Genomic DNA, 27,963 nt, shown 5'->3' on the forward strand with positions numbered 1-27,963 from the left:
GGTCCTGGCTCGGAAGCTCCCTTGAGGCTGGGGTGGGGGGGATCTGGGGTGAGAGGAGCCAGACAGGGGAGCTATCTCAGGTTCCTCTGAGGTCACACAGGGAGGGCAAAGTAAAGGCCAAGGTTGCTTGAGGCTGCCGGCTCCCGTGGAGAGAGTCCTGGGTTCTAATCCTGGTCCCGTTACTTTTTCTTGGGGGGTGGAGCAGCCCTGTTGAGATTGTCATATGATTCAGCCATCGAAAAGCGTGCTTGTTAGCACACTCACGGAATTGTGCAACCGTCAGGGCAATCAGTTTTCTCACACTTTTATCACCCTGGAAAGGAGCCCCACCCCACCCCTTAGCAGTCACCCCACCCTCTGCTCGCCCTCCGCCCCGGTCCCGGCAAACCACCCACCTCTTGTCTGGTTCTAGAGGTGGACTGGGTGTTTCACAGAAGTGGAATCACATGATGTGTGATCCGGCTGGCTTCTGTCACTTGCCTGAGGTTTTCGGGGCTCTTCCGTGTTGCAGCATGTATGCACGTATGTACGGTGTGTGTGTCAGAACTGAGTAACATTCCACTGTGTGGCTAGCTCCCGCTGCACGGGCCCACCCATCGGCAGCTGGACACGGGGGCGTCTCTACACGTGGCTGTTGCAAGCACTCTTGCTACGCACATCAGGGCAGGTGCTGCCATGTGAACACGGGTTGTCCTTCCTCTCGGGTATGTGCCTGGCAGCAGAGTTGCTTGGCCGGCTGGTAACTCCTACGCGGTCTTGTGAGGACCCGCCGCGTGTTCCCGGCAGCCACGCCATCCCCACCGGCGGTGGTGGGCGTGGCACTGCCTTCTGCCCCTCCCACCCAACTCTGTAGCTGCTTCTTTGATTCCAGTCCTTCCAGACCGTGAGAAACGCCATCTCACCAGGGGTTGGTGTGCTGCTGTTGTCATTTTTAAAAATATTTATGTACGTGAAAGGCAGAGTTACAGAGAGAGAGAGAGAGAGAGAGAGACCTTTGTCTGCTGCTTCACTCCCCAAATGGCCACAACAGCCAGGTCTGGTCAGGCTGCAGCCAGCAGCCAGGAGCTCCATCTCATTCTCCACGTGGGTGGCAGGGACTCAGGTCCTTGGGCCATCCTGTGCTGCCTTCCAGGCCCATTAGCAGGGAGCTGGACAGGAAGTAGAGCCGCTAGGAGTCCAACTGCTGTGCCATAGTACCTGTTGACACAAGTTAGCTTTCCAGGCACTTACTGGCCATTGCCTCTTGGCTCTGTGATCTTAAGCCTCAGTTGTCCCGTCTGTAAAATGGGGACAGTGTCAGCACCTGGTCTAGGGCTCCAATGGGTCCTGGCCCAGAGTGGTGACCCAGGGACATCTGCTGCTTGACTTGCCACCTCTGAAAACTGGTCTGAGGCGGGGACATGGAGATGGCTCGAAGCCTGAAGGCTACTGTGGCCCCGAGCCCATTTAGAAAGTGACAAATAGCAGCAGTAAGTGTGCAATTCCTTCCCCAGCTTTGAAGCCTGGCTGGACGGGGCAGGCCGAGGGTGCAGAGCCCTGGGAAACGCAGGCGACCTGTGCTCTGAGCAGTCAGGCCCGACTGTACCTGGGTGTCTGGTGAGGGGTGTTCATGCTTCTGTGTGAGGTCTCAGGCCTCGGCCCCCTGGCTTCGCCGAGCTCACGTCTGTCTGTGCATCCGTGGGGAGCTCTGGTGCAGGTGCGCCCTCCCGGAGGCCTGGCGGCTGTGCAGGCACCAGTGGTCAGACCGATCATGCTGTGCAACCCGAGCCAGGTCTGGGCGGGAGTGAGGGACACAATCAGCTTGTCACCATCACTGGTGGAAACAGATCCACCCCAGGACAGCACACCTTTGGCCGCCCCAGGGGAACAATTAGCCAACGTCCTGTGCTTGGGAGGATCAGGCGAGGCCCTCCCTGTCCCCTGGGTGTGTCTGGAGTCTGCGGGACACAGCCAGGGCCCTGGGCTCCGGGCAGGCTCTCTGCTCACCCTGCCGCTGTGTCCCCAGGGTACTCGTGTGTTCTGCCACCTGGGGCTGTGTGATCTTTGCGAGTCCTGCTTCGTGCAAGTTGTGGCTGATGACGCGTCCCTGGCTGCTTGCTCACGGGGGACGAATGAGGATCCGAGCTCAGAAAGGCTCCGTGGAGTTTCAGGCGAGTGCAGCCACCAACACAGTGACGCACACTGGCACCCTCGCTGGGACCCATTTCTCCACGAACGTGGTTGATGCTTGCAGCTGTTGGTCCTGTGCAGCCACCTGGCTGTTTGTGTGTGCCGTGACACTACCTGGCTGTGCCGGAAGGGGCTCTCACCCTGCCCTGCAGGGGCTCCAGGCATCTCTCGCCCCCACAGGCTCTGCCTTCTCTTCCTGCCTCTCCTACGAGGGTACCCAGGACTGCATGTAGGGCTGGCCTGCATCCCTAACTTGCTGGCATCTGCGAGTTCCTTTGCCCATTCAGGAAACACTCACAGGGACTGGGACCTGAAGTCTGCCCACTACGGACACCAACACAGGATTCTCCGCCCGGAAGCTTAAGCTGCTGCGGGCTCTGGGTGGGGAACCCAGGGGACTTCTCCCCCACCACGTGGGGCCCCTGAGGGAGGGCTGGCATCCTCCTCCTTGCCGGTGACAAATCCCCTCCCTCCACCCTCCCTCCTGCAGGCTTTGCTCTCCATACATACAGGCCTGTTCCAGGTTTGTTTTTGTTTGTTTGTTTTTGTCAGGCAGAGTGGACAGTGAGAGAGACAGAGAGAAAGGTCTTCCTTTTCCATTGGTTCACCCCCCAATGGCCACTGTGGCCAGTGCACTGCACCAATCCAAAGCCAGGAGCCAGGTGCTTCTCCTGGTCTCCCATGCAGGTGCAGGGCCCAAGCACTTGGGCCATCCTCCACTGCACTCCCAGGCCACAGCAGCGAGCTGGCCTGGAAGAGGAGCAATCAGGACAGACTCTGGCGCCCCGACCAGGACTAGAACCCGGTGTGCCGGCGCCGCAGGCAGAGGATTAGCCTATTGAGCCGCGGTGCCGGCCCTGTTCCAGGTTTACAAGGCTTGCTGAGCCTTCTGTGAAACCTGCTGCCCAAAGCTGTTATCTCCAGGTGGGCGCAGAGCTTACCCCAAGCATCTTGTTGTTGAGGGCCCAGACCTCTGTCCCCAGAGGAATACCCACTCTGGGCCCCACAGAAGGCGAGGTTGGCCCTGGAGAAGTGGCCTTCCTATGGGGGAGGTGCTGTGGCATAGTGGGTGAGGCTGGTGCCTGCATGTCCTGGCTGCTCCACTTCCGACCCAGCTTCCTGCTAATGGCCTAGTAAAGCGGTGGAGGATGGCCCAAGTGCTTGGGCCCCTGCACCCACGTGGGAGACTCGGATGAGGCTCCTGCTTCTGCCTGGCCTATCTTCCACTTGAGAATGGAAGAGCTTTCTCTTTGTCTCCATCTTTGTAGCTGCCTTTCAAATAAATAAATATTTTAAAAAATGGCCCGTGTGGACACTGGTGTCAGGCACAGAGAGGGCCCCACGGTGGGCTCCCTGCCTCCCCCTCCCAGACCTCTGTTCCCTGTCTGTGAACCAAGAAAGCGGCAGGGGTCTCCAAGCACCGGCCAGCGGGAGGTGCTGGGCTCTGGGACAGGCATAAAAAGCCTCTGCAGAGGAGCACCTCCTCACTCGGCAGCCTGGGCACCTCCTGCTGGCCCTGGGGGCGAGGACTGAGCATCCAGGACCCTCCTGCAGGAGCCCAGAGTGGACAGGGGGACAGACGAGCAGGCAGGCAAGGAGATCCCAGTGCGCTGGAAGGGAGCCCGCATCGAGTCTGGAGGAAGGAGCTGGAGATGACAAGGGGCCTTGTGTGGAGGGCCCTGGTGACCCGGCGTGTCCCAAATATGGCTCTTTGTTGGAGGCTAAAGAAACTCCCTCCTCTCCCCCCCCCCCACCGCGGAGGTTCCGAGTGGCTGTGTCCTGTTGGTGCCTGCGCCTGGGCCCCAGGAGCTGCCCCCGCGGCGCCGGCCTGGGGCTGGGGGCTCAGCTGCTCCGGGCCTTGCTTGCCCAGGACAATGATCCCCGGCCTCCCGGCCCCTTTAAGGAGGTGATTTATGGCCCAGGGAAGCCGGCGTCTGAGAGGGTGCACAGCCATTCCAGGCAGAAGCAGCAGCTGCTGCCCCTTAAAACACACAATTTTTTTCTCTCTCTTTTCTAAGATTTTATTTATTTGAAAGGCAGAGTGATGGGGGGGGGGAGAAAGAAAGAAAGAAACACTTTCCACTGGTTCACTCCCCAAATGGTCACAATGCTCAGGGCTGGGCCAGGCTGAAGTCAGGAGCCAGGAGCTTCATCAGGGGCTCCCACATGGGTGCTGGGGTCCAGGCACTCGGGCCATCTGCTGCTGCTTTCCCAGGCCATAGCAGAGAGCTGGATTGAAATTGGAGCTGCTGAGACTTGAACTGACGCCCACACGGGATGCTGGCGTCGCAGGCGGCTGCTTTCCTGCTACGCCACAACCCTGGCCCCATGCACATTTTCTTTTTCTTTCTTTCTTTCTTTCTTTCTTTCTTTCTTTCTTTCTTTCTTTCTTTCTTTCTTTTTTTTTTTTTTTTGACAGGCAGAGTTAGACAGTGAGAGAGAGACAGAGAGAAAGGTCTTCCTTTCCATTGGTTCACCCCCCCAAATGGGCGGCACGCTGCGCTGATACGAAGCCAGGAGCCAGGAGCCAGGTACTTATCCTGGTCTCCCATGGGGTGTAGGGCCCAAGCACTTGGACCATCCTCCACTGCACTCCTGGGCCACAGCAGAGAGCTGGCCTGGAAGAGGGGCAACCGGGACAGAATCCGGCGCCCCGACCGGGACTAGAACCCGGTGTGCCTGCACTGCAGGTGGAGGATTAGCCAAGTGAGCCACGGCGCCAGCCCTGATGCACATTTTCACAGAGCTCCTTTCTGACATGGCAGAGCCCAGGCACGGCCACAAACCCTGGACTGTGCAGTTAACGGGAGAAATGTCCCAGAAGGGTGAACAGCAGGGGATGCCGTGGGAAAACCGGCTTTGCCTGTGACACCCCTGGCTTCAACGTCCTACTCTGCCACTTTTGGGCCACGGGCTGCTGTCACCACTCGGGGAGCCCACGGGTCGCTCGGCTAGAGGGTGAGCCCCGAGTCTTTCCTAGCCCCACCCCCGGCACCTCGCAGGCACCGGCAGCAGCCCTGCTGTTTCTTTGTGGCTGCTGGCCACTGTCCTCCTGGGGAAGAGCTTCAGGTTTAGAGCCACCCCTGTCGCACTTCCTCACGCCCCCAAGCCCGTCATATCATCAAGGATACCGAGGCCCAAGGCGCGGCTTACCACGTGGTTCTGCCTGGAGGGGTGAGGGTTCTGCCAGGTGGAGGCTCCCCCGCCTCCCGCTCTGAGTCTCCTGGATGAACCCCTTCCTTTCTCTCCGCCTCAGTTTCCTGATCTGTAAAATGGGGGCAGCTGTAGTTGCTGTTCCCACAGTGGGGGCATCACCATGCTTTGCTTGTGTTCAGGCACCCCCGAGGACAAGCTCAGCACGAGCCCTGGGCTGCTCCTGGGGCATCCCCCTCACCCTGCAGCAGGTGGCAGCGTCATCCGCGTGGCAGGGTCTGGCAGGGCGTAGAAGGGGCCCATCTTCCTGTCGGGATGCCGGCTCCTCTGCCGCCCGTTTCCCCACCACGGTGGCACGTGTGAGACTCTGGGGCTGGGGGAGTCCTCGTGGGCCCAGGGGCTCCGTCAGCCCTGTGGGTGTCCTGGCTCCCTGCGGGCCTGCCCGGCCCCCGTGCTGGACTGCAGGCTGACCTCCAGGCTTCGTTCTCTGCTGTTGACCTCTGTTTGACTCGACGGTACAGATGGAGATACAGGCGTGGGCGGGCACAGTTCTTCTGCGTGAACTCACTTCTTCCAGTCTTGTTCTGAGGACAAATGACTCATCTTGGCATCCAAGCAGAGGGCAGAGAGTGCTGGCAAAGCCGTCTGCCAGCCGTGGGGCCGGAGCATGTCACTCGGCCTTGCAGTGCCTCAGTTTCCCCACCTGTAACTTGGTGCCCGTGGAACCCATCCAGGAGGTGCTGCACAGACCTCCAGGCTGTGTGTGCAGAGCCGGCCCATGGCAGGGCTCAGTGAAGCCACCGAGCCCTGGCCCCAGGACAGCAGGCACCTGCCCCCGGGACCCGAGCTGCATCCTAGGAGGGGCAGAGCTATGAACCTAACCAGCCGTAATCCTGCTAATGACTTCTCCTGCTTTCATGAGCTAAGGGCCGGGAACAACAGGCCTTTGTGTCCCTCGGGGAGATGGAGATGGCGCTCAGCGGACAAGTCAGGTGTTGGTGCCTTATCTCTCCTGGCAAAGCTGCAGCCTCTGACCCAGGTCCCGGCTGGCTGCCGGAGGGAGGCATGAATAATAGAAAGGCTGGCACTGGGCTCGCGGTGCCAGCCTGCGTGGGGAGCTCAGGGGGGTGGTCCTGGGGAGCCGCAGCCTGGGGCAGCAGGGGGATCTTGGAGCCCCAGAGGAGCTGGGGGCTGGGCGGGGGCTGCGGGGGCTGCGGGGAGCAGCAAAGCCTCTCTGCCAGTGAGGATCTCAGTCTCCCGCCTGCAAGCTGTGTGCCCTCGGGCAAGTCCTCTAGCCTCTCTGAGCCATCAGCTGCTCCTCTGTGACATCTTATCTACCTCTTGGGGTGGTTTCAGTGGATCCAGAAGACGGCCTGCAATGCCTGAAGGCGGCTGTGGTGGGGGAAGGGCGCTCCCAGGGGAGGTAGCAGAAAATGCCAGTTCCTATCCTGGTCATGGATGCTTGCCACCTGGGACACGAGGGGCTCCTCCTGGCCCCCCAAAACCCACAGAACTCAAATTCTAGTTCCTGTTGCTGCTGACCTGGGGCAGGGGTCTGGTAGGCACAGGAGGACCACACAGGAGCCATGGGAGGAGATGCAGCCAGGAGGAGGCAGGGACAGGAACCTCCCCTGGACCCCACCCTGGGCCGAGCCCCAGGCCAAGAGGCAGCAAGGGCCCTTCCACAGGGGAAGAAACTGCAGGTCTGAGAGCACGAGTACCCAGCCCAGGTCGGTGGCGGGCACGAGACAGAGGCTGACACCCACCCACAGACACGCCTGCTGCCTGCAGCCCCTCGCCCAGCTGGGCTGCACTCTGCAAGGGAGCAATGTCCTGGTGCTGGGGAGGTCTCAGGGTGCCCAGGAGCCCGTCAGCAAGTGCTGGGCCTCAGGAGGTGCCAAGGGGACCCGCGCCTGCCGGTGGCGTTAGGGGATGGAGACACTGCTGATTTAGGGGAGCGAGCAGTGTGACCCCCTGATGAATGGGTGCAGGCTGCTGGGAGACAGAGAGCTGATTGGCAGCGCCACTGGGTCCTGTCCCACATGAGCCAATGCCTGACTGATGCCAAGGCAAGGCCAGCAAGGCCTGGGGGGGATTCTGGGGGGTTCACTGCAGACATTGGCTCCTCTTTTCCTCTGTGTCCCTTGGGGACCCACACATCAGATCATGGGGAGCAGTGAGATGGTTTTGAGCCGGAGGAGGTTCCAAACCTGACCTGAAAGAATGCCTGGGTTGTCAGCCTCGACTGCCGGCACCTAAGACCTTCTGCGAGGGCTTCTCAGGTCTTGCTGAGAGATGTCACGGTCCTGGGCAGGCAGGACAGCACACCCCACATCAGAGTGCCTGGCTTCAAGCCCTGGCTCCGCCCTGGATCCCAACTTCCTGCTAATGCACACCCTGGGAGGCAGCAGGCGGTCCTTGCCACCCACGTCGGAGACCTGGACGGAGTTCCAGTTTCCTGGCTTTGGCCTGCCCTGCCCCAGCTGTTGTATGTGTCACATTCTATAGCCCAGACCTGAACCTTAGGGCTCCCTGTGTGATTCTCGTGACCTCAGTGTCTGGGGCCTGCCGTCTTGGGCACATTCCTGGTGGTCCTCCACCCCCTCTTGTCTTCTCTTGTGTGCCCCCACCCACACACAGCCTCATATGGGCCTGTGCCCTGGAGTCTATGCCTTGAGCCCACATTCCAACGGGTGTGTGTGCTTGCACGCTTACACGGGCAGGCCTGCATCCATGTGCACACCCAGGGCCGACCGCACGCTTTGCAGGGCCTGGTGCAAGAATTACTACGGATTTCAGGATGGTGACAGCAGAGCACTGAGCCCCGGCAGGCTGTGTGACCCCACAGGCCTGGTGCCGATGGAACTGCCTTGCGCACACCTGGGACCCTCGGGTGAGCGTGCTCCAAGGCAGACACACACTCGCTTGCACACACACTGAGCGTCCGCTCACGCATGCTCAGACGAAGCAAAGCTTTAAAAATGACATTTTCCAGGGACAGGATAGTGTACCAGTTAGCATACAATAAGCAAAATCAAAGTTGAGTCACATGTGAGTTGCTTCTATGCAAGGAACCCAGATGGGTTATTACGTGAGTCACCGTCTTGGGTTCTGTGAGTAACACTCTCATCCGCTTGGGACTGATGGGGGAAAACTTTTAAGCTCCCCCCAACCCCAATCCGAGTCAAACTGGCACTTATTTAGCACCCCCAATGCCACAAAACTCCTCAGGTAAGGTGTAGACCCGAGGGGTCTACACTTTCCTACAGACAAACCCCAATGAATGGGCAGCTCCTTCCTGCTCAGAACAAGAGGGGGAGGAATGCTCGTCCCCAAGCACCTACTAGGCGCCAGGCCAGCTGTGAGTGATGCACACACGCAGTCGGGGCCCCGGGCACGCAGTAGGTGCTTCTCGAACGGCAGCTCAGTTCTGTTTTCCCTTGGAGCCTGCGGACCCTGAGATACACATGGCCTCCTGGCTCACTGAGAAAGAAAAAGCCCTGCCACTCAAACCCTGACCCCAGCCCCGACACACGGATGGGAAGACGCTCCGCTCTCACAGGTGCTTAAAGAGAACCGGGAAGCGGGCATCCTGCAGGTGATGGAGGCCGGATCCTCAGCAGGGAGCTCCTTCCCCGGCCACAGGTGGGGAGACGAAGGCCCAGGAAGGACCATGACCTGCGGGGGGTTTTGTGCTCTTATTACATCGGCAGAGGCTGGCAGAGTTCGTTCCCAAGTTCACCAGCCTGGAGCCCACGGAACTCCACCCACTGGGTATTGGGGGTTGGTTCGGGGGATGAGACTGGCCTCAATTTCCCTGCTGTTGCAGCCCTGGAGCCAAGGAGCACCCCCAGGGTGGGGGCTCCATTCTTTGGGTCTCCCTACATTTGTCCAAAGGCAGGCACAGTTGGGAGCATGGTGCTCACAGTGTCGGAGGCCAGCCCCGAGCCGCGTTTTATCCTCACGCAATGATTCGTTATTCAAGGAGGATTCTTAGGGAGTGGCCTTGGAAGGCACCGAGATCATGAATATGCATGAGGGTGCTCATAAATTATGCATTCCATCTGGAGGCTTCTGGGGCGCGGCCAGGGGGGCTGTGCTAGGAGGCCGGAGGCAACAGAAGGCTCGCTCACAAGGACTTCTGTGAAGCGTGCATTCCTGCCCTTGCTCCCTGGCACAAGGCGCTCATGGGGTGCCACCCTCGCTCCGATCTGCAAAGAAGCTGGAGTTTACTTGGCTGTGGCTTTGCCGACGGCAGTGCTGGCAGCCTGGAGGGCGTTGGGGTCAGAACCCTGCACTCAGCCAGGCAAAGGCCCCTCCTTGCCTCAGGCCCCCACTGCTGGGAGCCCAGCTGACCTCCCCGAGGCCCCGGCCACGGACGAGCTGCTGCCCAGATGTGGGAAGCGCATGTACTCCAGTGTGGTGTAGGTGGCCCGGGCGTCATGGAAAAAGCACTGGGCCAGAAGTCGGGGGAGGGGGACACAGGTTTCAGCGGGCAGGAGCGGGGGGGGCTCTGCTTTCTCACCACAGGTGTCTGAGGATGAGCAGGGAGTCCCCCTCCCCCCGGGTCCCTCCCCAGAGCCAGGCTCAGCCTCCCACACACAGGACACGCTGTCTGTCCGGGCTGGGGTTCAAGGCGAGTTCTACGGCCTGCCGGACAGGGCCCTCCCTCCTCCAGCCCACCTCCCTGCTTTCACTGACCCCGGTGGTTCCCTGGTCTTTGGCTGCCCTTGCTGGCCACCCCGCAGCCAGCTTGCACCCAGGCTGTGGCCCAGGAGGGCCTGCTCCTCTGCCTGACTCTGTCAGACGCTCTCAGCGCCCTTCCTGCCATCCACAGCCACTCGTGCGGGCACTCGCGACACCTCCTTTGGCCTCTTCCTCCCCACAGCCTGGGGAGGAGTCCTGTGCACCTTCTCCCTGTCCAGTTCACAGCCAGAGAGGCAGGGCTGTCCCGGTCAGCGGCTGAGAGGCGGCACCACATCCATTCAAGCAACGCCACTGTCTCCAGCTGTGTCGCCAAGGGGCCAGCTGAGCGCTAACCGCCCTCACCCTGCCTGGGACAGTGGCCGCAAAACCAATACGCCGTTCCTGGGGCAAGAGCCGGGGGTGGGGCGGGGAAGCAGCTGCTTGGGACGCCCACATCCCATATCCCTGTGCTCTGAGCCCAGGCTGCCGCACTTCCACACCAGCTTCCTGCTAATGCACACCACAGAGGCGGGGCAGCAGGTGATGGCTCAAGTGCTTGGGTCTGGCCCCAACAGGGGAGACCCAGATGGAGTTCCTGGCTCTTGGCTTTGGCCTGGCCCAACCCTGGCTGTTGTGGGCTTTTGGGGGAGTGAACCAGCAGATGGAAGATCTCTGTCCATCTTTTTCCATTTGCTTGTCTGCTTTTCAAATTAAATGAAAAAAAAAAAAAAAGAAAAAAGCTATGGAATGAGGTTTAAACCACTCCATTTGGAAAAAAATTCTGCATGTGTATAGGAAACAGAACTGGAGAAATGCAGAGAAAGAAAATGGAATCGGTGGTTGCCCCTCACTTGGAAACAGCCGGCTGCCCAGGGGCCCTCCTCCCCTCTCTGTTCCCAGCACCGCCGCCCCAGGCACCGCCCTCCGCGTGACGTCGCTCACCCTTCCACCTTGTGGTGGCATTACTCCTCTGACCGCCGTTTTCGGTGATTGCCGGGCGAGGTGGTGGCAGCTACGGTGCAGGCTTTTACAACGTTCAAAGGAAATGACTTCCCACAAGCGCAGTTCCTCTGTCGCAGTACCAAGGGATCTGTCCCTGTCCTCGCAGCCAGCCCCGACCTCACCGCGAGGGCCTCGAAGACAGTGTGGGAGCCGGTGCAACCCCAAACACAGGCTGCAGCCACCCGTATGAATCTTGGTCTCGTAGTCCCGGCCGGCCGGCTGGAGCTCAGGCCCGTGTCACCCAAGTTTGCTCTCAGTAGTCTGCGCAAATGCCCGAGGCCTGGCCCTGCGGGAGCCATGGAGGAGCCAGGGACTGGCATCGTGGTGTGCAGTGGGTTAAGTCCCCGCCCGAAACCTGGTATCTCACACCAGGCTGCCAGCTGGAGTCCTGGCTGCTCTGCTTCTGATCCAGCTCCCTGTTAACGCTCCTGGGAAAGGCAGAAGATGGCCCAAGTGCTTGGGCCCCTGCACCCACGTGGGAGACTCAGATGGAGTCCTGGCTCCTGGCTTCAGCCTGGCCTAGCCCTGGCTGTTGTAGTCATTTGGGGAGTGAACCAGCAGATGGAAGATCTCTGTCTCTCTCTCTCTGTCACTCTTACTGTAAAATGAGTAAATAAATCTTGAATGCAAGAGAGAGAGAGAGAGAGGGAAGGAAGGGAACAATAAAGCGCTCACAGAGTCCCCTGGACCTGCCGCCAGTCACAGCTCCATAAGAGCAAACAAAATCCAGGCTTCTGACACGGGATCTGTTTCTGTGAGCTTTCGCACTGTGTGTAGAAGGGATACTAATGTTAGCGCCTACACGGAGCAGCTGGAATGCACGCTCGCTGCTGGTGTAAATTGTTAAAGCAGGTTTGGAAAACTTATCCCTACTGAAGCTGGGTGACTCCACTGCGGAGGCATGTTTGGCGTGTGTATGTGTGTGCTTGTGGGTTCCGTCCAGGTGTATACGAGGCAGACACATGCACACAAGCATGCATAAACACACACGCACACACGTGTTTTCGCTGAGACATAGCACTCGTAGCAGCACGTTCATGGTCGCTTCAAGCTGGCAACTGATGGCAAAATCGGTCAAAATTCGGTTCTTTCACACAACGGAGCTCCACACGGACCCAGAGGGTCCTGCTCGGCAGGGCGGCTCTCCCGCACTAGGGAGCCACACACACTGTCTGCAGGATGACCAGTGCTCAGCTTAGCAGGATGCGTAGCCAGGGGCAGCATCTGCCAGGTTCCCAGGGACTCGGATGATGTGGGCACGCAGCTCTCTGCCCTGTGCTGAGGCCTGGACCCTCAGCTCAGCCGATTGGTTTCACCTTCACCACCCACGCACCCTGGCCTCGCTGAGCCCGGCACAGCTGCGAGGGGAGCACAGGCCTGGGTGGTGCCGGGCTGGCTGGGCCGAAGGGACACCAGGAAGGCCCTGCTCCAAATCGCCTCACCCGCCTCTGCCCCACCAGGGAGGGGCCGGCCCTGCAGTGGCCGGGGCTGCGGGGAATGTGGGCTTTGGGAGGGGGCCCAGCTGCTGTGGCTTTCCTGGAAGGTAGGGTTTGGCTGTCAGGGCTGCCCTTGGCTTCTTGCTGACCCTCTGGGCAGCCGAGGGTCTCCAACGCTTCCTGGAGGAGGAGGCAGCTCCCAGTGAGCCCTACGGGGGGTGGGGGCAGTGGAGACTGCTGTATGGTGGCCGTGTGACCCTTGTCTTCTCCCCAGCCCCTCTGTGGCCCGCTGTCCCATGCGGTGGGCAAGGCGGCTCCTGGAATTCTGGAGAGAGCAGCACCCGGCATGGGCCAGGTCCCCTCCTCCTCGCCGCGGCCCTGCACTGTTACAGAGGAGGAGAGCGCAGCTCAGAGAGGCCGGAGCGCAGCCTCAGGTGTCTGCCCCCAACTCCATGCTTCCCCTGTCTCCCCTCTCAACTGACAGCTGTCAAAGCCACGTTCGCCTGCCTGGCCCCATCAGGGGCCTCTTCCACGGCTCCCCAGGGTGCTTCCCCTGTGAGCGCCCTTGATGGGCGCCCAGTGCAGGTGCAGGTCCTGGGCCAGGTCTTGTGTGGACACTGACCCTTCCCCTCCCTGGGCTGCCCACTCTGTAGTCAGGAAGCCAGGCTCCAAGGCCACAGGGCTACACCCGAGATTCCCACTTTGGGCAGAGGCAAAGCTGGATCTGGGACAAGGCGGCAGGGCACCGGAGGATGCCCCACCCCCACCCTCAGAGAAGGGTGGAGCCCTCGGAGGGGGCTGGAGGGCAGGAAGCGGGGCACCTGCCCAGGAGCCCCGACTCCTCGTCAGCCCTGCCTCTGGGGATGACAGCGCCAAGAGGTGCAGCTGTGCTGCCCCTTGGCCTTGCTTGGCGGTGGGAACGGAAGGAACCCAAGCATGGCTGGCCCTCGCCCTGAGAAGAGAGGGCTGCAGGCACAGGCAGGCTGGGAGCTGGGGTCCACTGGGCGAAGAGCCCCTGCCACTCAAAGGCACACCCCAGGGTCTGCCCGAGAAGAGGTGCCTCCCCTCGGGACAGGATGTCCTGGGGGGCGAGGAGGATGGGGGCAGGTGGATCGTGAGTGGTCCCTGAGCAGTGAAACAGCGGCACCTTTGGGAAAGGCAAGGCCACGAACAGAAATGCCCGGGCAGGTGTGACACGAGCAACGCTGGCACCCACTGCGTGGCAGCCCCAAGTGCACGCGTGGACAAGGACACAGGAGGGGGATCCCCAGGCCGAGCTCCCGCGAGAGAGGACAGGGTCCAGGCCCATTGGAGGCTCCTTGGAGTCAGTCTCCCCCCAAGGCCCGCACTGGGGCTCACTGGAGGAGGGTGGCTGCAACCCACAGTGGAGGCCTGGGAAGCGGAAGGGGACCACATGGGTGCTGCTCTCGGCAGGTGAGAAGCCATCGGGCAGCCTGGAGGCCAGCGACCCTCCGGGCCATGGAACCACCCCGGGGGCTGGTGAGAGCAGACACCTGAGCCCCACCCCCAGTTCAGCTCAGCCATGTCTCCAGAAGGCAGAGAACCCGTTTCCAACACTCCGGGGTTCGCTGCCAGGGGTCGCTGGTGCTGCTCATCTGGGGAGACGGCTTCGAGCCTCAGGCATTCACACCGTTGTGCAGCCACCACCACCAGCCACCCCCAGCACACGGGAAATTCTGGCCCCGCCCCCTCCCCCAGCCCCTATAACCACCATTGCACTTTCTGTCGCTTCAAATCTGACTACTCCAGGGACCTCGTGGACATAGAATCAGGCAGTGTTTGTCCAGTTGTGTCTGGTATGATGTCCTCAAGGTTCATCCATGTTGGAGCATGACTCGGAGCCGCCTTCCTTTTTCCAGGCTGAGTAATACTCCATCGCACAAATGGACTAGGTTGTATCAATCCATCCTTCCTCTCCCTGACAGACACTTGGCTGTTTCCACCTTTTAGCTACCATGACTACTACAGCTACGAACGCAGCAGTGCGGGTGCCGGTTCTAGTCCCTGTGTCAACTCCTCCAGGTGTACACCCAGAGGTGGAACTGCTGGATCAAATGGGGATTTTGTGTTTAATTTCTTTTTAGGAACTCAATTTTTTTTTATCACACACAGATTGGAAGTCGAAGGAGGGCTTAAGGTAGTCGTTACATTCTAGTCTTAGTTCCCATCCAGGGAGTAACTCCATCACTCTAGTCTTAAAAACTAGGTTGGGACTGAAATCAACATCAATAATCTGTTTCACTTGGCCGGGAAGCATGTTTAAAACATAAGGAAGCCAGCAGACCTCCGCAGACCTGGGTTGCCGAGCAGCAGTCACACTAACAAACGGCCGGCGCGGGGAGAAGGGGCCGCCGCTTTCTGTAGGAAGCACGGAGCGATCCGTCACCCTGGAGTGTTTACTTTGCAAATGCAGCAGGTCCACGGGGAGTCACAGTTTTCCAGAGGTCCTCTTGCTGGTTCTGCTGATTCATATTCCCATAATTCCTCCACCGCATAATATTTTCCCATCGCCATGGTGACTGGTGAGAAGAAAGCCTGGCGAGAAATTGGAGGTTTACTTCTTGTTTCACAGAACCAAGATTCCACTTCTGCTGGAAAGAGAGCTACACATTTGTATATATTTTTAAAGTTTATTTTTGAAAATTTTCTGTTTGAGAGGCAAGGAGGAGTGGGGGGAGAGAGAGGGGGAGAGAGAGGTGCAGGGAGCTCCCATCCACCAGTTCACCCACCACGGGCTGAAGCTGGGAGCTGGGGTCCTCGTCTCCCTCGTGTGGCAGGAAGCTGATGACTTGAGCCACCACTGCTGCTGCCAGGGTCTGCATCAGTAAGAAGCTTTTCATTTAATTATTTATTTTACGACTTACTTATTTGAAAGGTAAAACAACAGAGAGAGGCAGAGACAGAAAGAGGTCTTCCGTCTGCTGGTTCACTCCCCAGATGGTCGCCCTAGCCAGGGCTGGGCCAGGCTGAAGCCAGGAGACTGGAGCTCCATCTTCCTTGCCCACATGGGTGCAGGGGCCCAAGCACTTGAGCCGTCTTCCGTTGCTTTCCTAAGAGCACTAGCAGGGAGCTGGATGGGAAGTGGAGCAGCCGGGACTTGAACTGGCACCCATATGGGATGCGGGCGTTGCAAGAGGTGGCTTCATCTGCTGCACCGCCGTGTGGGCCCCCAAACCCAAGTTTTCACTGTGGGGTCACACGCTCACCCCTTTAAGCTTGTATTTTATAGAGCAGAGCTGGGCTCCACCAAGCATAACTTCCTACAGCCAACAAAGAGCGCAAGCCAGGAATCAGAGCCGGGCAGCTGGCCCTGATTCCGGAACTTTCTAGTCACTGGCTTTGGGCAGCACACCTCTCGGAGCCTCGGGTCCTTCCTCTAACGCAGGGTGCTGAGTGGGAGTTAGGGTGTCTCTGGAATGTGCTGAAAAAAGGAAGACGTTTACCAACTGCAGAGCCGCATTCAAACCAAACAAATCCTACACCAGACATGGGGGCAGCGCTGGCATCCCATATGGGTGCTGGTTTGAGTCCTGGCTGCTCCACTTCCAAACCAGCTTCCTGCTAATGCACCTGGGAAAGCAGTGGAAGATGGCCCAAGCATCTGGGCCCCTGCACCCACATGGGAGACCCGGATAAGGCTCTTGGCTCCTGGCTTCCGCCCAGCCCCACCCAGGCCGCTGTGGCCATTGGAGGAGAGAACCAGCACATGGAAGATCTCTCTCTCTCTTTCTCTAACTCTGCCTTTCAAATCAATCAACCAATACATCTTTAAATAAATGCAAACCCCCTAATCTCAGGCCAGGGGCTGCTGCAGGGGACCTGGCCTTGTGCGGCTGCTCTGGCCCTCAGCGATTCCCATGCACACCTGTGACCTCTTAGGGGTCAGGGACTCTGCTTTACATTTATAAAACAAAACAAAACAAAAAACAGAAAAAGCACACTTTGCTGAGTGCCTGACTCCACTCTGAGCAGGTCTCCAGAAACAGTCGAATTCATATCTGGATGCAGCAAGGACTTGCCACTTCCGGTCAGCCCTGGGCTGAGGGGTGCAGGGGTAGACTGGGGGAGGGGCGGAGCCACCTTGATTGGGGCACCCACCTCCGTGTCTCCCAGTGAAGGTGCACAGCTGCGTGTGCGAGTCTTCATTTCAGAAACCGCCCAAGGCAAAGGCGCCGGCCTGGGGCAACCGGCTGGGTGGCTGCAGGCCCGTGTGTTCCGACTGCTCCGAAGGCTGTGCTGTGCGCAGACGTGATCCAGCAGGGAGGAATTCGTGCGTCTCCCAGGGTGTCCCTGTGCGGCCCTGGGGGCACATCCCAAGCGGAGGGAGAAAGACTGAGCGGAGGAAGCCGCCCTGGAGTGGCGGGAAGAGTTCCTGCAAAGGCACAGACCGAGTGCACTCTAGCTGACTGCCCGTGGCTGGGGCGCGGAGCAGGTGGAGGTGAGGTGGACAGAGCCGGGCCAGGGCGGGGCTCACGCACTGCAGCACAGGGCCGAGCTGGCGCAGCGGTTCCTGCACTGGCCACAGCGGGTGAGCAGCCCTCCCGCCCCATGCTGGTGCTGGTGCCGAGCTTCGGCCTCCAGGACCTGCGGAGCCCACCCCAAGCGCCCCTGCTGGCCCTCTTTTCTCACCAGTCCACCAGCGGGGACTTGCCCGTGGGGAAGGGCAGGGCAGTGGGAATCCTCTCCTCTGCCGTGTCAGCTGGCCAGGGACTGCGTGGCGGGTGCCTGGTACCGAGGGCTGGGCATGGCAGTGAGCGGACAGCAACACCATCGCCTGTCCCCTGCTTTGGCAACAGGGTCGCCATCATGGGCATCGGCCAGCGCAGGCGGAGGCAGGGCATACAGCTCTGTGGCAGCCCTGGCCCGGGTCCTAGCCCACAGACACTCTCCCCTTCCCATGTTTGCTCACTCTGCATTTCCCTCCCTGTGCCCCGGCTCTGACGGCACCAAGTCCAGCCCTTCCGCCCCGGGTCCTCCAAGGTAGAGGGGGGACTCTGCTCTGTGTTTCTGTGGTGATTTTCTGAGAGCGGGAGCTGCGTGCCAGCTCCAGTTCTGACACTCGCTGGCTGTATCCGGCAGCTCGGGCGCTCCAAACCAGTGCCAGAGACCAGATGGTTAAAGCACAGACATTAGCACATTCGTCTTTGTGCTAACTTTTGCAGCGTTACTTGGGAATTGTAACATAAATCTTAACCTTTCAACGTCTATCTGAAGTTACTTCTGCAAGGTGGGTTTTGGTGTAGTGGTTAGGACACCAGTCCAGGTACCTGTGTCCACGTCAGAGTCCCTGGCTCCATGTCCAGCTCCGACTCCTGACTCCAGCTTCCTGCTGGCACAGCCCCTGGGAGGCAGCAGGTGATGGCTCAAGTGACGGGGTTCCTGCCTCCCACTGGGAGACCTGGATTGAGTTCCTGGCTCCCAGCTTCAGCTTCAGCTCAGTCCCAGCTGTTGTGGGCATTTGGGGAGGGAAACAGTGAATGGGAACTCTCCCTCTTTCTCTCAAAGAAAGAAAGAAAGAAAGAATATTGCATCGACCACCACTGTGATTTAGACCGCAGCTGTCATTTGTGTTATCACATCTAGCCTTCTATCTGAGTCCACAAGGCAGTGTTATGATGTTTATTTCAGTCACATGTAATTTTTCAAAGTTAAAAACTGTCCTAAATTACCAGGTCCCGTGGAGATGACTCTCCGAGTTTCCCTTGTTTTCCAAGTCCTCCGTCTCCTTTTAAAGGATCCCTCTGCTGGGGGTAGAACTCTGGTAATTTTTCATCAACACCTTCAGAGATTTTATTTATCTTATCTGAGAGGCAAAGTTACAGAGGGAGAGGGGAGGGAAGGAGAGATCAAGAAATCGAGAGAGAGAGAGAGAGAGAGAAAGAGAGAGAGATCTTCCATTTATCTGCTGGTTCACTCCCCAAATGGCCACAACAGCCAGGGCTGGGCCAGGCCAAAGCCGGGAGCCTGGAACTCCATCCGGGTCTCCCACTGGGTGCAGGGGCCCAAGCACTCGGGCCATCTTCTGCTGCTACTTTCCCAGGTGCATCAGCAGGGAGCTGGACCGGAAGTGGAGCAGCCGGGACTCGAACTGCTTGCCTGCCTTCTGCTTCCGTGGTCCCTGACAAGGCGTCTGGGTGGTTTGAACCCCGCTCCCTGCATGCCGGGGTGCATGCTGTGTCTTCTAAGGTCTGTCTGGATTTTGGTTTTCAGCAGTTTGGCTGGGCTGCCCTAAGGCATGGGTTTCTTCATGGTGGTCCTGTTCAGATTTTGCTGATTTTCTTGAAGCTGTAATTTATGTTTTTGGTCGTTGTTTTTTCACATACTTTTGCTTATCTGTTGTCTCCTTCTCCTCTCCTTCTGCTACTTTTAGACTTCTGATACTGTCTTTTTTTTTTTTTTAAGATTTATTTATTTGAAAGTCAGAGAGAGGAGTGGCAGAGAGAGAGAGAGGTCTTCCATCTGATGGTTCACTCCCCAATTGGCCATAATGACCGGAGCTGTGCCGATCCAAAGCCAGGAGCCAGGAGCTTCCTCCAGGTCTCCAACGTGGGTGCAAGGCCACAAGGACTTGGACCATCTTCTACTGCTTTCTCAGGCCATAGCAGAGAGCTGGATCGGAAGTGGAGCAGCTGGGTCTTGAACTGGTGCCCATATGGGATGCCGACACTTCAGGCCAGGGTGTTAACCCACTGTGCCACAGCGCTGGCCCCTCTGATTCTGTCTTGCATGTCTCCTGGGTTCTGTTTACTCTCCTTGATCTTGTTCCCTCTCTCTGCCTTCTTCACACTGGACATTATTATTCTTCTCTCTTTGAGTTTGCTGATCTGCCACCAGTGATTTCCACTCTGGTACTTTAGATATTGTATGTTTCAGTTCTAAAATGTTCATGCGCTCCATTTTTAGTTTGCTTTGTAAGTGTACAATTCAGTGGTTTTTAGAGTGTGCACAACAATGTGTGACCGTCCTCATCATGTAATCCCAAAACCTCATTGCCTGCAAAGGAGCTCTTGCCATTAGCAGTGACCCCTCGTCCCTGACAGCCATTAGTCCACCTCTTTCCTCTGTAGAGGGGCCTCCCTGGGCACTTCCTGTAGACTGAACTGGACGATAGGAGACCTTCTGGGGCCGGCTTCTGTCAGTTAGCGTGATGTTCTCGAGGCTTGTCCACATCGTACCCTGCATGAATCTCCCAACTCTTGGTCTATTTCTCCTTTTGGACTATCATGAGTAACGCTCCAATTGGTCCATTTTTGTACTTTATGTGTCTTGGGCAACATGTTCTGTCTTTCCTGGCGTCACGTTTTTACTGAGCTGAGTGTTAGAAGACCCATGTCTGGGTCCTCTTGGGTTTGGTGTGTTGATGGACATTCTTCTTGAGAGTGGGCTGCATTTTCCCGGCCCTTAATATACAGACTGTCCCTGGCTTAGGAGAATCCCACTAAGGATTTTCCAACTTCAGGACGATGCAAAAGCAGTGTGCATTCCATAGAAAGCACACATGGACTGGGGAGTTTTGATCTTTCCCTGGGCTGGCGACACCAGCACAGCACCTTCTCACCTGCCAGGCAGTGGCCAGTGGCGGCAGCTTCCAGCCAGGTGTGCAATCGCGAGGGTAAACCATCAGTACACTACTGTGGACCCTACTATGGACACCCCTGTGCCGAGCTGTGATGTCTGGTGGGCTGAGTAGATTCGGCACATCTTCGATGTGAGCCGTTCCGACCGTCACGAGTCAAGGAGCATCTGTCTAGATCTCTATGGGGTTGACCCCGGGACATCGTGAATGTTCTAGATCTTGGCGCTGTGATGGTGTGGGTGCTTCTGTTTTGGCAGATAGGGAACTGGGAGACTCAAATTCCGAACGCTGAGATCTTGTGACTGGAGCTCAGCTGTCTGTGCAGATGGCTTCTAACCTGCCCCCAGGTGAGAGGTTTGGGAACCAGCCAGAGGGGTGACCACCAATTCACACACAAAATTTGGGGCTCCCCTTTTTGGGTTCTCTATTTTCTTGGCACCCCCCCCCCACTGTCCAGCAACCCAAGTAGTCCAGGCCTCCTCCTCCTGCTTCCCCAACCGGAGGGCCCCAGCCTTGTGCTGGCTTCTGGTTACCGCACGTCGCCACCACAGATGCTGCTGTCCTCAGTGCAAAGCCACAAAAATGCAGCATTTGCCCTTTGTGGGTGGATTCCCCCGGGCTTTGATGCTGCTCCCACACCCACCTGCAGGGCTCCCAGGGCCACTGTTGCTTCGCTTTGTGTAGAGTTTGTGCATCCAGGACACTGCTCCTCCATGGCAGAAGCAGAAAAAAACATTTAGAATCGATACTTACCCCACCTCTTCTCTGCATCTGGCACATTCTGCTCTGTTGGACAGCATTCCATCGAAAATGCTGATCTCAGTTCCTGCTAAATGGATTTCCTGACCCCGTCACAGCGTGAGTGGCAGCGCTGCGGGGCCAGGCGCCTGCACACCAAGAGTGCCTTGGAGGAGCAAGGTGCGAGGGGCCCTCCCAGCCAGCCCAGGGTTTAGAAGGTTTGGCATCTTGAACATGCAGGAGCACCGAGGTCACTTGCTGTCCCTACAGATGGGGGTGCACCTGTGTTCCCTCCCCAGCCCCACCACTCTGGGGCCCATAGCCATCAAAGCCCAAATCCTTTCCCAGCTGAGCCCTCGCAGCTGCCGCGGGCTCCCAGACTTGCCCTACTCCCTGACCTCCAGCGGCAGGCTGCCAGTCTTTTACTTGGCTGCGTAGGACATGTAGCAACAGTGGCCACTACTCAGGAGTGCAGTTCTGTCCCCAAGAATGTCAGGTGAACCATCTTGATTCGAGGCAAAGTCCTGAATTAAATGTGTTTCCTTTCACATTTTCCTCACCGTCCCATGGGAGGCCGGGGCTAGAAAGCCCCTGGGAGTTCCCAGAATCCACCTGTGTGGGACACAGGGAGGGGAGGGCACTGCCCAGGCCCAAGCCACTGGAAAAGAAAAGGTTTCCCAGTGATTCTCCATCAGATTCCACCTGACCACAAGGACGCACAGTGCTCCCAGGCCCCCTGGCTGCTCTGAGCGTCCCCAAGCCACACTGCTCGCTCCGCTCACCGCAGCCGCCCCAGGGCGGCCCGGCTGCCCTACTTGCTGCCACTCAGATTCCCGGGTCTCGCGGCAGGCAGCGGGAGCTTGGCGAGGAGGTGCAAGCAGCAGGCAGCTGGCCGAGGTGGGTGCTGCTCGTCCTCCAGGACCCCGCCCTGCTCCCCAGAGAAGCCCTGGAGCCCCTGAGGCCCATGAGTGCCTGCATAATGGATGCCTCCTCCTCCGCCTCCTTCTGGCTTCTTGGAAATTGCCCGCCCATCTGGCTTAATGGCCACAAGGGAAGCAGGATGCAGGCTCTCTGCTCCTAAGACGAGCCTGGCTCCCGCCTGCCCTCAGATGAGCAGCCCCACGCAGTCGCGCAGGCAGAGCCTGGCTCCAGGTCTTTCTTCTACTCCACGCAGGCTGGGTGAGTCCCCTCTCCCCACCTCAGTCCGTCCTGCTGGGGGGCTGGGGAGCCGGGGGGCTGGGGTCCTGGGCTGTGCAGGGAGCCTGGGTGGGGAGAAGAGGCCCTGGCTGGAGGGTGGGCAGCAGAGCCCATGCAAGAACCAGAGCTGGAGATGAGAAGGTGGGGTTCGGGGCAGGGGCTGCTTCCCAGACCTCAGAGTGAGTCTGGCCACAGGGACAGGGAGGCTGGGACCTCGGCACAGACACCTGTCCACACTCTGCTCCGAGTGGCCCTGAGCACCCTAGGAGCCTGGCAGGGCCCAGAGGCAGCCAGAACACCCTGGTCTGCCGGAGGTGACTGTGTGACTCTTGGTTGCCCACTTCCAGTCTCTCCTCCCACCACCAAGTGGACCCGTCTTTCCTACACCCAAGCTTTGCTTCTGGGACCTCCCCCCACCCCCAGACTTGCCCCTGTGCAGGAATTAAAGGGTGCATGCCTGACACGGTGGGGGAGGGGGCCTTCCAGGCTCCTGCTGCAGCCATTAGTCACGCAGGTCATTGCGTATCTTTTCTAGCTCCTTTGGGGCCTGGAATAGAGTAGGTGCTCAGGTGCCTGACCCAGCGGTGGCCGGTGCTCTGGGGGGCTCGGGAGGCACCTCTCTGTGCCCTGGAGAGGGGAGACGCTGAGGCAGGGAAGGCAGCAGGAGGGCTGCCTTGCCAGCATCCTTTTGAATGAGCAAGAAAGTTGAGAGTGGAAATTTTAATTTCAAATCCCACTGACAGCTTGACTTAAGGGAAAAGAAGCTAAATTTAACATAGCCAGTTAAAGAGCCAAAAATGCAATTTACTAATTAGCTTAAAGTGGAAACTAGTCCAGTGATCATAAAGAGATTTTTTGGTTTAAAGAAAAAATACAAGAGACAGAGACAGGGTTGGGGGGGATGTTTGTTCCTCTTTTCACGGTGCTGTGCACTTGAGCACCGTTACGTAACCAGGGACGCAGTGCATTGGCCACTGCCCGGGGAGGGGACAGAGCATCACTGCCCTCCCCAGAAGGTACAGGGCCGTGACACGGGCATGAGGCTGTGTCTTTTGGTCAAGGCTGCTTTCTAATGGTACAGCAGCCAGGGTACGCTGTCTCTGCTCGCGGGGAGTGCAGGGCCCAGTGGATGAACCAGGCGCAGCTCATCTGGACAGGGACTAGGTGCTGAAGGGTTCAGGCAGGAAAGGGGACATCTGGAAGGGGGTGGGGCTCCCAGGGTAGGTGGATCTGAGATGAGCCCTGTGACTGGGAGAGCTCAGAGCAGTGGGAAGGGACAGGTGTGAGTGGGAAAGGGGCGGAGCCAGAGAACAGCAGGTGATCCACTTCCCAGGCTCACAGGTTGGGAAATCCCGCTCTGAGAAGGTCAGCCTGGTGGGGTCACAGCAGCTGCCAGCCCGGGTTTCCTCTCTGTCCCACGGCCGTGGGGAGCCCCTGAGGACTGCTGAACTGGGGAGCAGTTAGATGAGACCAGCATTTTGGCCGCCCAGCCTGGCCGCAGCGTGGGAGACAGGTTCTCACCACTGCGGTAGGTATTTCACTTAACAGAATTGTTCCGCCTGTTTGAAAGGCAGGTTGGATATGTGCGTGTCACGTGCGATGTGTCCGTTTCCTGTGTGACGACAGCACTGGGTGGTGGCAAGGGCTTTCGGTAGAACACGTGGTGGGTTCATCCAGGACATTATAAGAACGTTGATGGTTGTGGACAGAAAGCAACATTTGGGAGAAAGAGCATTTTCACGACACAGTGCTTGTTTATCCTCTTCCAGCTGAAACAGATGGTTTTTCTAAATCATGGCTATTTCTTTGAGCAGATTTTCCTGCTGCTCTAAATGGTGCAATAAAATGTCCCGTAAGCAAACATAAAATCCTAGCAGGTAACGAAGAGTCACGCGGACGTCTCCTCTGTGCCCTTGCGATGAGGCTGCCGGGAAGCAGTCGCATCAGCTGGGGGTGGAGGGGAGGTGAACCCTGGGAGAGGGATCTCGGTGATGGACGACTGGACACGGGACGAGGCCATTTCAGCAACTCAGGGAGACGGAACGGAAAGACAGGTTTATTTCGGTGCAGTAAATCCTGAAGTCTGTGCTTAGTTCTGTCATAGCGCGACACTTTCCCTGAACTTTCTCAAGACCGCTTGTCGTGTTTATCGGGTGGCACATTCACAGGAGTCCACGTCATGGTAATTAAGCATCACCCCTTGCGAGATGGTATGTAAATCAGCCCTAATTTGCTGTCATTAATAATCTATCACTGGATCAATTGACTTCACTCTTTAATGGCGACATGATGTCCATGTAATTTTTAGATGTATTTATTTATTTGAGAGGCAGAGTTACAGAGAACAGAGAGAAGAAGAGACGGAGAGAGAGGTCTCCCATCTGCTGGTTCACTCCCCAAATGGCCACAATAGCCGGAGCTGATCCGAACTGAAGCCAGGAGCCAGGAGCTTCCTCCAGGTCTCCCGCATGGGCAGGAGCCCAAGAAGTTGAGCCATCTTCTGCTGATTTCCCAAGCACATTAGCAGGGAGCTGGATAGGAACTGGAGCAGCCAGGACTCAAATGGGGGCCCATATGGGATGCTGGCACTGCAGGCAGAAGCTTAACCTACTATGCCACAGTGCTAGCCCCCACATTTGTTGTTGTTGTTGTTCTTCTTCTTCTTTTAAAGATCTATTTTATTTATTTGAAAGAGTTAAAGAGAGAGAAAGGCCTTCCATATGCTGGTTCACTCCCCAAATGACTACAACAGCCATAGCTGAGCTGATCTGAAACCAGGAGCCAGGAGCTTCTTCTGGGTCTCCCATGCTGGTGCAGGGACCCAAGCACTTGGGCCATCCTCTACTGCTGAGTATCAGAGAGCTGGATCAGTAGTGGAGCAGCCAGGACTTGAACCAGTGCCCATATGGGATGCCGACACTGCAGGTCAGGGCTTTAACCTGCTGTGCCACAGCACCAGGCCCCACATTTGTTCTTAATGCACCTGCCACACTCATTTCTCCGCAGGGTGGCCCCTGTGTACAGACCACCATATGTTGGGCAGGGCATTTTTTTTCTGCAAGATTTAACCCCGGATTTATTTAAATCCTAAACATCGGCCGTCTGTTGTCCCCAGACCTCAGGTTCCTCAGATCCCCTGCTTCCACGCAGAGCCAAGTAAGAAGGCGCCCAGCTCTGCCACCTCTTTGAAGTTTTCCTAATGAAAAGGAAAAGTCTTCTGGGGGCAGGAATGGAGGTTCCATCTTCACCGTGCCTGCCCAGAGCCAACCTCAGAAGACGGCTCACAGCAGGTCTCTCGATTTAATGAATGAATGAGGCCGGCGCCGGCCGCGGCGGCCATTGGAGGGTGAACCAACGGCAAAGGAAGACCTTTCTCTCTGTCTCTCTCTCTCACTGTCCACTCTGCCTGTCCAAAAAAAAAAAAAAAAAAAATGAATGAATGAGAGACGCAGAGAACAAAGGGGGGCTCAAGAAGTTAACGCGTACTTGTGATTTTAAGCTTTATTGAAATATACCAAAGTCACATTTAAAAAATCAAATAGCTCCCGAGGCTTGATGCAAACAATGCCAGTGACCATCTGGGCTGTCAGCTTTTCGCCGTGTTCTTCCCACCTCCAGATGTGACTGCTATCACCTTCAGCTAAGCATTGCCCTTTCTTAAAATAACATGCAGCTACGGCTGCAGGTGGAGCATCCCCACTCCAAAATATGCCCAAGTCCGAAGCGTCTTGAGCAGCGACATGACGCCATCAGCGGAAAATTCGCAGCTGACCTCACGTGCTGGTCGCAGTCACCGCACAGGTGCGCTAAGGCTGCTCCTACGGTCACCTCCCGGTTACGTGTCTGAGGAGTGTGGAATCTAAAGGAAGGCCATGTTCAGAACAAGGTTCCATCTGCAAGGTATCTCCCCACGTGTATGCAAATATTCCAAAACTACATTCCACCTGCTCTGCCTGGTCGTCCAGGCCCAGAGGTGTGCTATCTGGTAACGGCCCCCCCTCCCTCACTCCACACCCGCACCGGCTACACTCTGCCCCTCAATCATGTGTTTATATTATGAGGATGGAGTTTCCTTTCTTGTGCAGATAACTCGTCTGTTTCCCATGTGTGCATACCGCGGTCCTCCTCAGATACTTTGCCTTACGGGTAAATCTCCCTTCAGGCGTCTCTCATGCCGTCTTCCTGGTGGCTTTCCCTGGGGCCTCTCTGTGAGCTCATGGTTTCCCCAGGGAATCCTTGTCTCCTAGAGCTCATGTTGTCCTCTTTCCTAGCAACTCCCTCATTTTGTTGGAGTGCATCCTACAACAGCTTCCAGAGAAAGGATACCCCCTGCCCCCAGGGGCTAGGTTATTGAGAGCTTGGGTAACTGAAAAATGTCTTCATTCTACTTGCACACTTCATCTGATGGTGTGTCTGGAGCGCTAAGTGTTAACGATCATTTTCCCTCACAGATTCATTGTGCGTTTTTCTATTGTCTTCTAGCTCCTTCCATTGCTGTTTAGAAGTTCTAGAGCATTCTAGTTTTACTCAGATGAGGACCCCACCTTCATGACTCATTTAACCTAGATTACCTCCTAAAGACCTCATTTCCAATATGGCCAGCAGGGGTGCTGCTCCCACATGTGAGTCTGTGAATGGGGGATACAGGTCAGTGGGTAGCGACTTCTTAGGTAGAATTCCTGTGCCCTACCTGCACAAGTGCCTGGTCCAGTCTGTCCCTAAAGCGTTGGGGGTCCTGGGGTGAGATATGGGTTGCTTCTTGGCTACCTCAACCTTGGGCCTCGGGGTTGGCCTGTCTGGGGCCTGCTTCCCAGGGTACAGGGTTTTTCCGGGGCCAGCTCCTGTCCGTACCTCGTCCCGTGGTGGGCATGCTTTCAGCAGAATAGGGGAGCACACGCACTCAGGGCTCAGGACGGCGGTCAGGTCGCCAGTGGACACTTGTTGAAGCCTCACGTTCCATGGCTTCTCACCTCCGCTCTCCTCCCCAAGCCCATGCAACCTCACCCTCTCTCCAAGGCCAGCCGTGCCCTGGCCCCACATGCAGGGCCGGATCCAGCTCCCCTCCCCTTGAGTCCTTGCCTCTGACCCTTCCTCCTCTCCCAGGCACCTGCGGCCCTAAGGCCCCATCCTTGCCCCTCTGTTGAGCCTTGTGTCCCCACAGGCACCCTCATGGCCAAGGTCGTACCCAGTCCCAAACTGCTCTCTCTCCTGCCTCCACGCTGCCCACCCCTCCCACCCCGCTCCAGGAACTCCCCGTGGCTTCCTCCTGGTCCCCCGCCCCAGTACCCCGGTTGGCTGGCCAACTTCCTGCCTGGCAGTCCTGGGAGGGCGGCCACCAGCCAAGGCGGCCTCTCCTCCCTCACCTGGAACTGCTCCCCGATGTCTTCGAGCCCACGCTGTCCCCCGTCCCTGAGCACAGCCCAGTCTGTGAGCCTTCCAGGGGCCCCTGTGTGGGGTCCCAGGCTCTCTGCTGTGGGCCTTGACACCTGCAGTCTGACCTCTTGGTCCCACCTGCGACTCTGTGGGAGCCGGGGGGGAGGGGCTCCTGGATGGCCTCCCCTCCCCCTCTCTACCCGTCTCATCTGGAGTACTGGGTGCTTCACACCCCCTCACCCTTTTGCCTCATCCCAGCTGCCAGGGGTTCAGTCCTCCTCTTTGCCTTAGATCTGCTCAGTAGATTCTTTCTGACTCTGCATGGTGGGGAAGTGGCAGCCGCACGCAGGTCTGCACCCACAGGCGCCCCCGGCTCCCCTCTGTCTTAGCTACTGAGGTTCCTTCCTGCCCTCACCTAGGGTTTCAGTGTCTGTGCTGGGGTGCAGTCTTCCATGCCCCCTCCCCTGTCCGGGGCTCTCTTCTCTTACCTGTCTTCAGTTTTGAAGAGGTGCAGTGCAGGCCAGAGAAGCAGGGGCTTGGGCCTGTGGGCCTGGGTTCCGGCCCCGTGACCTCAGGCCAAGGGAGTTTCCGTGGATGCCCAGTCCAGCTGAA

General features: G+C 57.9%; 1 protein-coding gene across 3 annotated transcripts in view; it reads left to right on the forward strand.

The window, feature by feature from the left end:
• EML1 (EMAP like 1) overlaps nt 1-27,963 on the forward strand; it is a 181,994-nt gene that overhangs the window by 10,311 nt on the left and 143,720 nt on the right. The window contains exon 1 of one of the 3 annotated variants that reach the window (XM_070065384.1): nt 21,835-21,960. The exons of the other annotated variants lie outside the window; for them this stretch is intronic. Coding sequence (XP_069921485.1) covers nt 21,891-21,960 — 70 coding nt within the window. The 5' untranslated portion in view covers nt 21,835-21,890. Of the gene's footprint in view, nt 1-21,834; nt 21,961-27,963 lie in introns of those variants that run through there. 3 annotated transcript variants of the gene reach the window in all.

The sequence above is a fragment of the Oryctolagus cuniculus genome, chromosome 20 (assembly GCF_964237555.1).
Source record: "Oryctolagus cuniculus chromosome 20, mOryCun1.1, whole genome shotgun sequence".
In the NCBI taxonomy this organism is placed as follows: Eukaryota; Metazoa; Chordata; class Mammalia; order Lagomorpha; family Leporidae; genus Oryctolagus; species Oryctolagus cuniculus.